Here is a 13,620-nt window from a genome sequence, read left to right as displayed (position 1 = left end):
AGGTCATTTAAAAAGTCTCTCACTGTGACCTCATTTGACAGCTTCAGCCATGCATCGCCAAACTCTTTGATCAAGAGACACTTTTTCAGTCCTCTCTGGCATAGAAAACTGAAAGTGCAGACTTGGGGAAAACAGCAGAATGGGGTCCTTTATGCTAACGTGCCGTTGGACATGTGTGATAAACGAGCACAGTCAGAAGCGACAGGCACAAGGACAAAGAGCTCTTTGGTTGACGCAGGTATCCACAGACGGAGGCAGAGCGAGGAGCTACCTGCAGCTGGGTGGATCAATAGGGCCAGTGTGTGTGTGTGTGTGTGTGTGTGTGTGTGTGTGGGCCTCACAACACCCTGAGCTGAAAATTACAGAGTGGTCTGTGAAGTAACCATTGCTTCACTGTTAAGAATCCTCCTCTGCCCCCTGTCCCCTCAGCCTCCTTTCCCTCCACCACTACTAAAGACTCTTTAATGTTAATCACCACAAGGGGACCAAGCCTGTGCCCTCTGACCCCTCCCTTTTAACGACATCATAACCTAATTAGCCAATCCCAGGAGCCTCATATAAGACCAGAGCCAGACCTCTTCACTTCAATTAAAGTGATGGAGCAACATCTACCATCTTTTTTCGTGCTTAGCACAAAGTCCAGAGCTGCCCTGGAAGTGACACATTAAGAGTTTTAACAACATAAACACATTAACTCTAAACTGTTAACTGAAGCTCCTCATTCCCTCACTTTAAAGTCGACTATTACATTAGACTTTACCTCTTGGCCTGGTGGTGTTCATTCACACATGTAATACGGTGGATATCTGGCTGTGTGTATATATATATATATATATATATATATATATATATATATATATATATATACCACTGTCCTATCTCTGAAATATAGTCGTGATTGAAAACTTATCTACTTAGTGATTATAGTTCTGATATTGGGGTCTGTCGGGGTTTTTTTAAAGGGGGAGGTTTGTGTGGGTTTTTGGGCTCCCAGTAAAAATCTGGGTAACAATAATCTCCAGAAAAGTCATCATGTGACAGTTCAATTCGTGGCTTTCTGATCTGTTGCTTCTGCACTGATCCGTGCACAATGACGCAGGTGAAAAAAAACAAGAGTGCAGTGAATCAAATGGCAGAATATGTGACAACTTTTGGGCTTCCTGGGATTAATGAGTCATTGACTTTTAATGGGCAGCTGAATTGACTTTTTTAGCAACTTACCAAGTTTGTCAAATGAGCAAGCTGATTTCTGTTGACGTCTCTCCTCTCGACTCGATGCTCGTGAGCCTTTAGTGCGAGGATCGGTGCTTCTGTGGATGTGCGCTGGAGCTAAGAGAGGAGCGAACACAAACACACACACACACACACACACACACACACACAACCTATTAGGATTACAGAGAAAGTGACCTCAGCAGGCAGAAGAGCACACCACCCTTTCTGTCAATATGAGAGCTAAATGTTAGCGTGACCTTGAGGCTTTTCGTCATTAATCAGAAGCATGTGGACTCTGCTCCACATGGATTCTATTGGAAACAAACAGTACTTAACAATTCACCAGGGAAAAAAACCCCCATTAGATTACTGCTAAAATGGATGACCACCAACAGCCCTGTAAAACATATGTCAAGTAAACAAATGCACCAAATGTCAACAAAATCCCAAAGCTGCGTGTTGCTGTCTGACATGGTTCATCATGCTGTGCTGAGCAAAGGGAAGAGCTGCAACTTCAAAGGTGTGGTGGGGCAAGTGTCCTGGGTGGGGCTGAGAAGCTGGGAGGAGGAAGGTGGGTGTGGACCAACCAGCAGAGAGACAACTGTTAATCATACATCTAACTGGGAACCAGTGGGGGATGTTTGCCGTCTGATTTTTTTTTGGCCTCACATGAACCCGAGAAGCGTGTGTTTTCGTGCGAGACAACCTACTTTGAGGTGTAGGTAGTTCATGTGGTTGTCGGCGGTGCAGTTGATGGGGCCTTCTGTGGAGAACTCCAGGGGGTAAAGGAGGGTCTGGCCCTGCACGCTGAGCGGGCAGCGGAGTTCAAGGTGGGTGTTGCTGATCCGACTGGGTCCGTTGTTCACAAGCTGGAAGAAGGAAATCAAATTGAAGTCAGAGAATTATAAGAGCAGCTTGATTGCTGTAACATCTCCTTCCAATGCTGAAACAGAAATATTCCACATATTTTCTTTAATCTACAAATGTGGCATTGTAACACTACTGTAAGAAACTTTTATTTTGTATTGTGGCAGCAACGCTACAAACAGCATTACGTCTTCCTCTGTCTCAGACTTTGTGCAAACATTTCTGCCAGGTTCCCCTTTTTTAGACAAGAACAAACCACCAAACCTTGAGAACTTATCTAACACATTGTCAGCAAAAAAAAAAAAAAGAAGCAAATTGCAACTGTTGGAAGCTCTCACTTTCAGGCACTCTACACAGTGTAACCGCTCTTTATTATCCACTGTTGAACTGGTTTAGCATATTTAAGTTTGTTCTGGCATTCCTTTCACAAAGTTTTCTATGCTTTACTAGCAGCGCAGAACTGAGTTCCACAAGGAATTATTACTTCTGTTTTATGTTACAGTACATTTTAGTAAAACACTGTTCATTCTTACAGAAAATAAATCCCACTTTCTTATCTGAAGTGTGTTTTCTTAAGTTTTTCTCTTCTGCGGCATTGGGAACTCGACTTGCTTTATTCTTTCTATTCTGGTCCACTCAGCCGCACTGAGTCTGCCCAGTTCAGATACACAGCTGATTACCTCATAGATGTGTTCCACTGCAGGACCGACATCCTGCTCCACCTCTTGGTTTTTGGTCACTTTCCAGTTGGCCGGCGGGAAGAAGACCTTATCTGGCCGAGACACGCTTTAAAGAGAGAAGAGAGGCTGTGAGAACTCCAGGCTTAATGAAATTCCAAAAAGATCAAATGAGGGAGTTTTAACACTCAACTCACCCTTGAAGAATGACATCAGCCTGAACAACCACCTCCAGCTTGTAGGGGACAACCTCGCTGTGGGAATTATTCTCATTTTTGCTGTGGAAACAAAGATTTGATTAGCGGACACTGGAATCACTCCAGACATCAAAGTTCGTGCAAACGAAGCAGAATCAAAACGCACTGACAGACTGTGTTACATGGTCACATCAAGTCGTACCTGCGAATCTGCAGCTCAAACTGGACAGTTTTGTGAGAGTCCTTCAGCCGTGGCACCGTGAAACGCAGACCCGCCCACAGCTGCAAAGAGATCCAGCACATTAATCATCATCATCTCTAAATAAGGGAGGGTAGATTACAAAATATAACATTTTCCATTTACCTCATTCTGGATAACCAGATTTATCTTCATAAGGAAAAGTCTGGCAGAGGTGATTTAAGACTAAGAGGAAAACAAGCCCTGGGTTCTCTGTATTTCTTTAAAACAATTTTAATTGTCTCAGGCAGATTCAAGCTCAAGTTGCATCCAAGTTGCATATTCAAAATAGTGTTGTGAATCTTGTTTTAGTAAAACATTTGTAAGTGCAGAAGCAAACTCTGGCAATAGAACTGTCTAAATCTGAAGAATGGGAACGTCTCATAAAACATCAAAATGTTTATCACACATAAAGGGTAAAAAACATCTTGAGACCAATAAGCAGTTGTCTGGCAATGATACGGCCGCTGGAAGCTAACTTTTCAGAGCTTTTGGTTTGATCAGCAGTTGCCATAATTAACATTCTGACGAGGGAGTGATTGGTTTTTAGGAAAACAATCTTGGAGCAGAGTTTTAGTTGCTTTTTGCACACAGATATCTGATTTTAGGCATTCATTAGTCAGTTTATAAACACTATATGAACCCGGCACATCGAACTAATTCTGAAAAAACAAGATATATGAAGGAAAAAATATTTTGATGTATCGAAACTAAAACTATAGCAGGTCTCTATGAGGTTAGTATACTTTGTCCTGTACAATACTCTCAGGCTTTCCTCATAATCTCGTCATTTACAAGGTATGTTATATTGTTGGGTGTGCCGGTCTGGGAATGCTTTGCCAGCAGACACAAGCTTCCTGTCATTACATTTACATTAATAATGCTACAATCTGATAATCTCACACAAGAACACAGCAGCAGATTCTTCACGAACACAAAGTTTGAACTTTGAATAGTCTATTCTTCTCTTCCAGTTAACACTTGACAACATTTTCCTTCACAGACCTATTAACAGTGTGCCAGCTTGCCAGCTTGTGACTCCATCATTAAAAAGGGGAACTCTACCCAGCAGGGAGCTGAGGGCACAGTCTGTGCGTCCTGTCACAACATTTCCTGACACATTCTGACTTTTCCTGTGCTGTTCACACTCAACCTGTTGATAACATGTCATTTTTTCCATTAAAGAGCAGGAAATGATGATAGTGTGAACTTTTTAACCACTTTCAGTACGCTTTGGTTTCAGTTGTGTGTCTTCTCAACCATTAGTCCTTTTACAGTTTAAGGGGGGAAAGGATTAGAAGCTGTATTATTCTTACGTCGGTACCAGGCTTCATGGGGTTGCCTAAATCACAGCTGAGGTATCGGGTCTGGTTTTCCGTGTCATAAATGCAGGACAGCTGGGTCAGGCTCTGAGAAAAATGAGGCCAGGTTGGTCAAACCACAGCAAAAAAAACAATAATAATGGTAAATAAGTTGTTGGGAGTTTGCATTTCTCACCTCATTATTTCGGGCGATACCGCTGTAGTCAGCTTCAGGAGGGAGCACTACATACAGCTCTGACTCGTACGCCCCTCCCTCACCCTCATTCCTGTAGTTGAAAGTCAAGGTCAGCGAGTTGTCATCACCCAGGTAGACTTCCTTCCTGTTCCTAAGGGGCAGAAGAGAAAAAAAATGTTTTACTAATAAGGTCAATAAGGGGGGTTAAATGGTGTCAGGGTTCCTTAAACAAATAAAGATGGCTAAAGTTGTGTTGTGATATTTGATAAACAATGACAGACTTTGTTTGTTTTTGCTGACAGAGGAGCGGGCATTAAATCCTTGTTGCTCGAATGAAACCAATAACATTTCATGCTTCTATTTTACCCCAAGTGCCCAACTGCAGAAAACAACATCACAAGGATTTATCTCCCTCGGCCCACCTCCCATTAAACAAAAACTTTTCCGATGTGGTAATAAAGTCTTACATGCTGTAAAACAGACCGTAGGAGTGTTTAACGCCTCCCCCTTTTCTTGCCTTCTCTCCCTCCTTAACTCCCTCTTACTCTTTCTGCAACTAAGAACAATGAGAAATTCCATATGGAGGACCACACAGACGCTTTTAATTACATCCCCCTCTTATAAAGTAGAGGGGGGGGAGCATGTGCGTAAATAATCGTCTGATTCAAACTGGCATAGTGCTTCTCAAACCAAACACAGGCTCAAAACTGAAAACGCCACAAAACCTTTAAGCTCCACTGAGGGATATTTTTGTCATGTAGTTTATTTGCTTTGGAAGAGCAAAAAAAGAAGCTCCATTAACTACATTCACACCAAAGCCGTCACATACTGATGTCATGCTGAGGTCGGGAAGCTCAAACACTGTTGTGTTGTTGTAGGCCACTGTTACTGTGCTCCACGTTAAACACTGTAAATGTATGACAAAAGATTATTTAACCATTTCATCCAAATGGGTGAAAGTCAACTGAGTGACACTTGATAATGAAACCCTAAAGGAACAGTGGTCCTTACTTCAATAAATGAAGCTACATTTTTGTAGCCACGAGGGCAGACAACACAAACGTTTCTGTCAGCAGTCCACCATTAGCTACTGCCGAGCTAGCGTCTCAGAGTAAACGTTTGTATTATTGTTTCGTGTATTCATTGAAAATGTAAGAAAGGAACTTCTGAAGCATTTTTCAAGTGGAAGCTTACGGGATATTTAAAACAGTTTTACTTTGACATGAGGGCCAAGTTAGCACAGAAGATACTTTTGAATGACATTTGGTTTATAGCCCAAGGGTGATGTAGATATGGTCAATGGCCGAATTGATTAATCATTTCTTCCCCCCACTGAACCATGAGCATTGAGTAAATACCTTTAACTTCTATGAGGCACTAAAGAAAGTGGTAGTAGTGACGGCGTCTATGGCACGATTTGTTGAGTTGCAGTAGCCACATTGCTAACACACATCCTGAGCCAGTTGTACCATATGCTATGGATCAGCTATACATTGAAAAAAGATGGAGGCAGATGGTAGATAAATATAGGAATGTGAGATCAAAATGACAGAGGAGAGAAGGGAGTATCAGGGAGGCTGTTATTTTTGAGAAAAATGCTAGCAGATTTCTCGAATCAAAGTGTGGCGAGCTCCTGACGGCTGCAGACGTAGGCGAGGTTGGGACTCTTTCCAAGCTGATCCCTTTCATCTCGCCCGTCTTTTACCCTTAACTTGTTTGTTGTAGCACCTGTAGAGCAGAGAGGCTTCCTGTTTTCAGAGGATGGCGTATCCCTGCTCCACTCTAACACTGAGGCTATTAACAGCCCCCTCTGGTATGCTAAGCTAAACAAAGCAGAGGAACAAAAAAAACCCAGCTGTATTTACAATTTAGTACTTAAATCCAAGGCCCCACTTCTATTGTGAAGGTGAAGAGTTCAACGTCTATGACCCTGCTCACTGTTCACATTTTGACATATTCCATGCATCTGACATGCTTCAGGGTTTTTATAAGGAAATGAACAGACTCACCCGTGCACTGCCAGCTTCAAGTCAGGAACACAGATGTTGTCTTCTCCGCAGTCAAGCAGAATCTGAGTCTGAAAGATGCACAAAGGGGACGATAAAAACTTTAATAGAGGCTGCAGAGAATAATGATCTCGCAGTAAAACACAGTTCTTTACACGTGAAGGGAATTAGGCACAGGAAATAAATCACATCTATTTTGTTAAAGGAGACAACAGGATGAGTGTAGCAAGATGCAACATGTGGTATGAGTAATACATTCCAACTCTTCCTCTCGACCACCACCAAACACCTGCACTGTAATCCCTTTTAATGACGAGACATCATTGCTGCCCATCAGACAGTTCAAAACAATGTTGTGCCTCAGAGGGACGATGACTGACTCAGTGAGGTCATAACAGGCACACACACAAACACACACACACACACTCCCCTAAACCAGCTGTCCCCGGAAAACACGCACACATGCTTTCTGTTTGTGGCGTAAGGGGTAGGAAATGGTGAACGGTGGAAGAGTCCAGCGCAGGAGAGGAGATACTCCAGTGGAGCTGCGCACAAAGCTGCACGCTCCACTGCTCTCACCAGCGTCCCACATCATAGCACTAAGTGGCGAACCGCACTTTCACCACACACTGCGCCACCCTGCCAACCACAGCAGCATATGATCATATGGAGAGGGAGGGGTGTGTAGCCTAAAGGAACATACTGAGACATAGAATCTGTATGTTGACCTGAAAGGCAGAAACGAGGGTTTAGAGATTACAGTCAGGGGAAAGACAACAAAGGAGCAGAAACACGGCTGGATAAGTGGATAACCGCTGAGCGTGTGGCAGGGAAGCCCTGCGGCTCGCTAAATTGCATCCCGCTGCGACTGTGACAGTGCGATGATGCTCCTGACGATGAGGATAATAAATAGAAATGGAAGAGGTGATTAGAGAGAGCCAAGTGCCCACCCTTGTCATTACACCGTGCATGAGGCTCTAATTGTGGACACTATGGTAAACAACATGCTGCGAGTATGATCTGTACATCTGTGCATGGCAACAACAACGGCCTCTTCATGTGACATAATGAGGGCGAGCAGAGGAAATCAAAACGCTAACTTGGCAAGATGAGCTGAGGTCATTAATCAAATTGACGCTCATGTGTTCAGATGTTTTTCATTTTGAGAACAATGAGGGCATTGATGCACAACTTCATCAATTTCCAGGCTTCCTTAAGGTGACAACAGTTGCTTTAGCACAAACAGACGCCGATCTGAGAGCTGTGACAATTAATAGATCCGTCATCGTGCCACGACTCCTTATAGAAACATGTGGAATATGTTTAAGAGGAGAACCGAGTTCAAATTTCCTGAGCAAATCAACCCTCTTTAACTCTCACACTTAAAGAGAGAAAGAGTTTGGCAGAGACGATGAAATGTTACGAGGCCTGCCACACATTCTCTCAGCATATGTGGAAATCAATAGGGCATAATGTGTCTGATCAAGGCCATGGCTGCTGTATTAAAGTCACCCTGCACTGTGATTACACACTGTTTCATTCACACAGTCCAAAAAAAAGATTAATGAAATATGTTGGCAGCCCTCTGACTCCCCTTTCACTAACGCATAAACACAGATCACACTTGGCGAAAAATTGCTTTTTTCAGGTTTAACGTCAATATTTTAGCCCGGGCTTGTCTCAAGGTCTCAACTCAACAAAGGACCACATCTGTTGGAGGCCTGGCTGCTCTGATTTCTAGAAAAAGCATCAATGACAGGGTTTATTCTGATCCAGCAGTGAAAAGGATAGAACACACACCAGGACAGAGAGAGGGAGGGGGAGGGGGGGGGATACGATTACGATGATTGCTGATTCTTCAAATAGTCCTGATGCTGCACTCACATATGGTGCGTGCTGTGCCACAGCTGAGAGGATGCCACATGTCGAGCAAAATCAACTCACCGCCTGAAGGAAAGCGGCGAAATGCCGAGAGATTTCAAACAGATGGGCTGTACCCTGCCTTGAAAAATATACCAACTTTCTGTGTCTAAATCTCACCTGCGTACTGTTATGCACGCAAACAGACTGAGAGCAAAGACTGCTGGGAAAGGCTTTTACTCCACTGTGCATATGCCTCACATTTTCTTTTAGACAGCTTTCCAGACATCCTGAACCTTCTCCCAGCAGAGTAGTTAAGGAGTTACATTAAAAAGGAACAGATTCAGTCTTTCATCGAGGACAAGAGGAAAACAGGGAGAAGTTGGCCGGTGATACGGGGAATGATGCCGATTTTCTTATCATCAGTCCAGAGAGAATGAGTCTGAACCATCTTAGAACCATATGTGCAGTTTGAGGGAGCACTCTTCCTCCTCATATTGATGTTGGATTCACTGAAGATCACTCCAGGCTTAGTTAACTCTGATAAAAAGAGCATCAAAGTACCTTCTGTTCAATCACACTGGTGGTCTGATAGTTGAGGATAGGACGCAGGCCTTGGGAGTCCGCGGCCGCTGACGGATCCAAGCTGAAGTTCAAGGCCACAAATATGGAGGAGAGTTTATCCCTAAACTCTTTCTCTTCCTGCAGTTAGGAGAACAAATACCAACGTTTGTTTTGGTGTTTAAAAGGAGAGGATGCTTGAAAGAATGACGAAGAATTGATCATTTTCTACAAAATAAAACACAACATTCACTGCTTTGGATTTTTTTATGACTTCAGTAACAAGGAAAATCCTCTTCACCATCCTCCTCCACCCGTGTGAAATACTGCTTACCCTCAGGTAGATCTTGGTGTGGTTGCAAACACGCTCGCCACGCCTCACCGTCACAGTTTTCTGCTGTGACGGCTGCTGTGAATCCAAAAACAAAGCCCTCTTCACCGCCCCTTTCTGCTTGTGCTTATGGCTATCGAGCTGCACCTCCACCTGGAAATCTGCAACACGTAGCAAACACACGCACAAATGAGTATTCACAGCATGATTAATGTTCTTGAGTCACCTAATGACAGGTTTATATACGACTGCCATAAATACCCAGACGCTCACACAATGTAGCCCACGCGACAAGGAGTTAATGGCAGAAGGAACGCTCGTATATAAAGGATGAAGTGATTAACGATAATAAGCACGGGTTGATACAGACAGGGACTGAGAGGTCTGAGGCTGATAAATGAAGATGTTTGGCATACTGCGCTCGTTTTTCTGTGACAACACAGTTCGAAAAGCTTCATCACCTGCCAAAACACTTTAACCTAGAGACTATTATGGATTTAAAACATTACCATTGGTGGCTTTTTGACAGTTTCCGCTCATGTAATGAAGTGCAGATGAGAAAAGTTGGCTCACCCAGGATGTCTGGAAGGTGCTTCCCATCTGCAGTTATGCAGAAACTCAGGTTGACGCTGTTATGAACAAAAAGGGACAAGGAGACAATGAGGGACGCATGTTCATTCATTTCATTGAAATATTAAGTTCACACAAGACACCTTAAATGCCCTCGGTTGTTCTCCAATTTTCTCTCACAGCCCACTTTGCTTGTGTCCTTACATGGTCCACATGTTCACAGGGCTCCAGGCGTAATGGGAAAACATTGAATACTATGAATGACATGCCACGTTTTTGGAGGCATCCTGGCATCTGACTGCTTCGTATCTGTTTCCCACCCTCAGCCGCCCCACACACAAAGACATAGCAGAGTTAAGAAGGGTGAAATTGGGCCAACGACTCGGGTTTCAGTGCTGACCAGTCAATGGCTGTCTATATAAGCCTGTAGCTCTCTCCCATGACATCAGCTGCACAACACGCTGCTGCTGTCCAACAGTCTGCAACCCCAAAAACCCCTAATCCTTTACATGTAAACCCACACAAGGGAAACCGAGCAGATAGTCAAGGAAGTGAGGAGAGAAAAAAGGGAAGGAAAAGGAAAGAAGGGCGGAAAAATGAGACAGAAAGACGCGGGAGTAGCAATGACTTTCTACGTTCGCTCTTGTGTCTTTCCGTGCGCACTCGCAGTAGTCTACGTGTCCTGATGTTTCCCAGCTGTGCTCCACCACTAAACAATATCTCATTCAAAGCAACAGCAGAAAAAAACTTTCAGCCCCTCCTCTCCCTCCCATTATCCCTTGTTGCTCTCCTTTTCACCCCCACCAAAAAACTCCTCATCGCCAGGCAACGTAGTATAATCAAGACACATGTGTATACAAGAGTTTCCTTCATGGATCAGGATCTGGAATGGGGGGGGGGGGGGGGGGGGGGGCAGACACATGAGTGCAGTGTCAACCATGTCGAGCAGCGAGCAAACGTCTGTTTCCTTTCCCCTTTTCTGGAACTGAACACTGTGCACATTTGGAGGAGGCCATAAAGGGCTAACAATGCTGCTATTCAGCATGTTATTTCAATGCTGCACTACAGAAACTGTGTGATATTGAGACATTTTGAAAATAGGTCAGATAAGAGCAGCCCACAGTACGTTATTAATACCGTGACTGCTGATGGAGAGGATATTTCTTATCAGAACTTCCTGCAGGATTGGATTGTTTATGCATGTGAGGGGAAATTGGGAAGCCCATCTTTGTGGAGATAGGTCAAACAAATAGCAACAGAGCAGAAATGAAGCCTGAGTCACAGGATGCTGAGTGTTGCGACGGGACAAGCTGAACACTCACCAGGAAACAGGAACGCTGTTGTTTCCATTAGAGATCATGCAGTTCTTCTCCTCGGGGTTGATCATAGTGGGGTAAACTGTCAGAGAGGCACTGGTGTTCACAATTGGGCGCGATCTGTTGGTCACAAAGAGGATGTAGGAGAAAGACACTGAGTCAGTAACCGCTAACTGCAAGTTTTTGTTTCATTTTTAGTAAAAAGTCAAGTAGGCCTTTTGGTTTTCTCATCAAACATTCAAAGAAGTATACAGAATTTTTCGACACTGACTTTAGATTTGAAACAAACATATGAAGGGATAACATGAAGTGTATGATTCAAAACAACATACCTGTAGAGAACTGCCTTATTAACACCAAACGCACCAACGATGAGATCTGTGGGACAAAGAAAGGGACTATTAACATATTCAAAAAAGTTATTTTTAAAGTTAGTAAGTCTTTTCGCACACATCAAACCTCGCTCACCTGGGTACCCATTCATGTCCAGGTCCTTATCACCTCTGAGGGCAAATCCAAAGCTGGCAGGGAAAGTCCCAGCAGCCCACTGACCAGCGATCACCTGAGACGGAGTTTCCCTGAGACCTCCTGAGTATCCGTTGTAGATGTAGACCAGTCCCTGCCGATCCTCACCTCCAAACGGGGCGCTGATTGCCACGTCTGCCAAAGGATCGAAGTCAGAAAAAGTTTTAGAGTCTTATTAAATAAGCGCTCAAAAATGTGAACACACCAACATTCACATTCAAACGTCTTCTAAATAACAAGAGTCCACAGCCAGCAAAGGCGCAACGGGGAGTCAAGCTTAATGCTAATGTTTGCTAATAAGCAGTAAAAACAGAATACATCTGAGGCTAATTATGTCATTACTTCAGCTAGTATGTGGTCATAAAACAATGTTTTAGCAAATGAATAACGGGCTGGAGGAAATAAAAAAAAACATACAGTTTCAGGTTTACTAAGGAAGACGGCAAGCATTTACAAACTTGATTATCTTATCAATTATTGTTATCAATATTTTAAATATAAAGAGCAGCTTAGAAATGTACTTATATGAGATGAACTTTATTTCTTTTGACCAAATTTAATTTTTGTCTTTTCTGGCAAAATTCTTTTAAATGTATTTCGAAAATGACTTCAGTTGAACTTTTCCCTCATTCTTACCATTGAAACCATCCTGGTTCAGATCTCCCAATGGTGCAATGGTGCTGCCAAATCTCCCAAAGACCTGCGTGCCGGTCAGGTGAGGTAGGAGGAGTGTCAACTTCAGGAGGCCTTGCTGTAGATAAACATAGACCCGGCCCATCTCTTCCAGACGCCCGTCGGAGCCTCGGACCATGAACATTGGTGCTCCCACCAGCAGATCAGCCCTCCTGCAGACAAGTGAAGTTAAATCACACAAAGTCATTCCAGCTCAGACAAAAGGACGCCTTTAATGAGTAGTGGTGGCATCCAATCTGGGTTCTGCCAACTTGTTATCTGGCCACAAAAGAGGACGTGAGAGACAGGGTGGGAAAAACAAGAAAAAGGCTGCTACTCACCCATCACTGTTGATGTCTGTTGTTGCCACTGCATAGCCAAAGTATGATCCCATCTGTAAACACAAGTGTTTCCATGATTTTCTTAATCCAAAAAAACCATCATGAGTGAGCTTGTTCTCAAATTAAACGAAAAAAAAAAACCTTTAAACTCGCTCTTTAAGAAAAACGAGAGCATTGAAGGAAACATGAAGGCTTGATGGATTTTACAGGTTCAGCCCAGTTTGTTACTGGTTCTGTTCCAGGTCGGTTCAATTTTCTGAATATTTTGCCATGAACTTTAATCTAAAAAGCACAAACATTGCTTTGAAGAAACAGTCTGAATTACAGTGCGTAAGCAAAATTCTCTTGTGATTTTATTTATTCAGCTGAATCCATCATCAGTGTTTAAACGAGCTTGGTGCTTTCTATTCCCAGAACCATTTGCACAAATTGCGACTGCTCTTTCCCCTCAATAATTGAGCTTTAAAGCAAACCACCAAGGAGACCAAAACCTAGTTAAGAAACTGCTGCGAAGGAAATTATTGTTTCTTACATTGACTCAACAAATTGATGAAAAGGGCAAAGAAAATACAGAGGACGTGGAGCGTGAAGGAGCTTTTTGTTGAGGGTTCGAGATAAGAGCTTTCAGACTCACCTGCTCGCCAGTGTAGTTAATCATGGTCTTCAGATCTGTACCATTCAGGATAGACACCTGCAACACAGCAGCCACATATGGTGAACTTCTTTTTTTATATGGTCTCATATAAG

General features: G+C 43.3%; 1 protein-coding gene across 1 annotated transcript in view; it reads right to left on the bottom strand.

Moving 5' to 3' along the window:
• Positions 1-13,620, bottom strand: part of itga5 (integrin, alpha 5 (fibronectin receptor, alpha polypeptide)) — a 35,286-nt gene that overhangs the window by 4,848 nt on the left and 16,818 nt on the right. Inside the window, exons 10-26 of the mRNA XM_079359022.1 lie at positions 13,508-13,564; positions 12,874-12,926; positions 12,497-12,705; positions 11,804-11,995; positions 11,668-11,713; positions 11,342-11,455; positions 10,023-10,078; positions 9,453-9,610; positions 9,122-9,259; positions 6,701-6,768; positions 4,692-4,842; positions 4,511-4,603; positions 3,159-3,238; positions 2,957-3,037; positions 2,763-2,868; positions 1,926-2,084; positions 1,222-1,329 (exon numbers count right to left, since the gene is read on the bottom strand). Of these exons, the coding sequence (XP_079215148.1) occupies positions 1,222-1,329; positions 1,926-2,084; positions 2,763-2,868; positions 2,957-3,037; positions 3,159-3,238; positions 4,511-4,603; positions 4,692-4,842; positions 6,701-6,768; positions 9,122-9,259; positions 9,453-9,610; positions 10,023-10,078; positions 11,342-11,455; positions 11,668-11,713; positions 11,804-11,995; positions 12,497-12,705; positions 12,874-12,926; positions 13,508-13,564 (1,869 nt within the window). The remainder of the gene's footprint in view (positions 1-1,221; positions 1,330-1,925; positions 2,085-2,762; positions 2,869-2,956; positions 3,038-3,158; positions 3,239-4,510; positions 4,604-4,691; positions 4,843-6,700; positions 6,769-9,121; positions 9,260-9,452; positions 9,611-10,022; positions 10,079-11,341; positions 11,456-11,667; positions 11,714-11,803; positions 11,996-12,496; positions 12,706-12,873; positions 12,927-13,507; positions 13,565-13,620) is intronic.

This window comes from Symphodus melops (genome assembly GCF_947650265.1).
Source record: "Symphodus melops genome assembly, chromosome: 13".
Lineage (NCBI taxonomy): Eukaryota > Metazoa > Chordata > Actinopteri > Labriformes > Labridae > Symphodus > Symphodus melops.
This window is presented reverse-complemented; position numbering and strand designations above follow the sequence as displayed.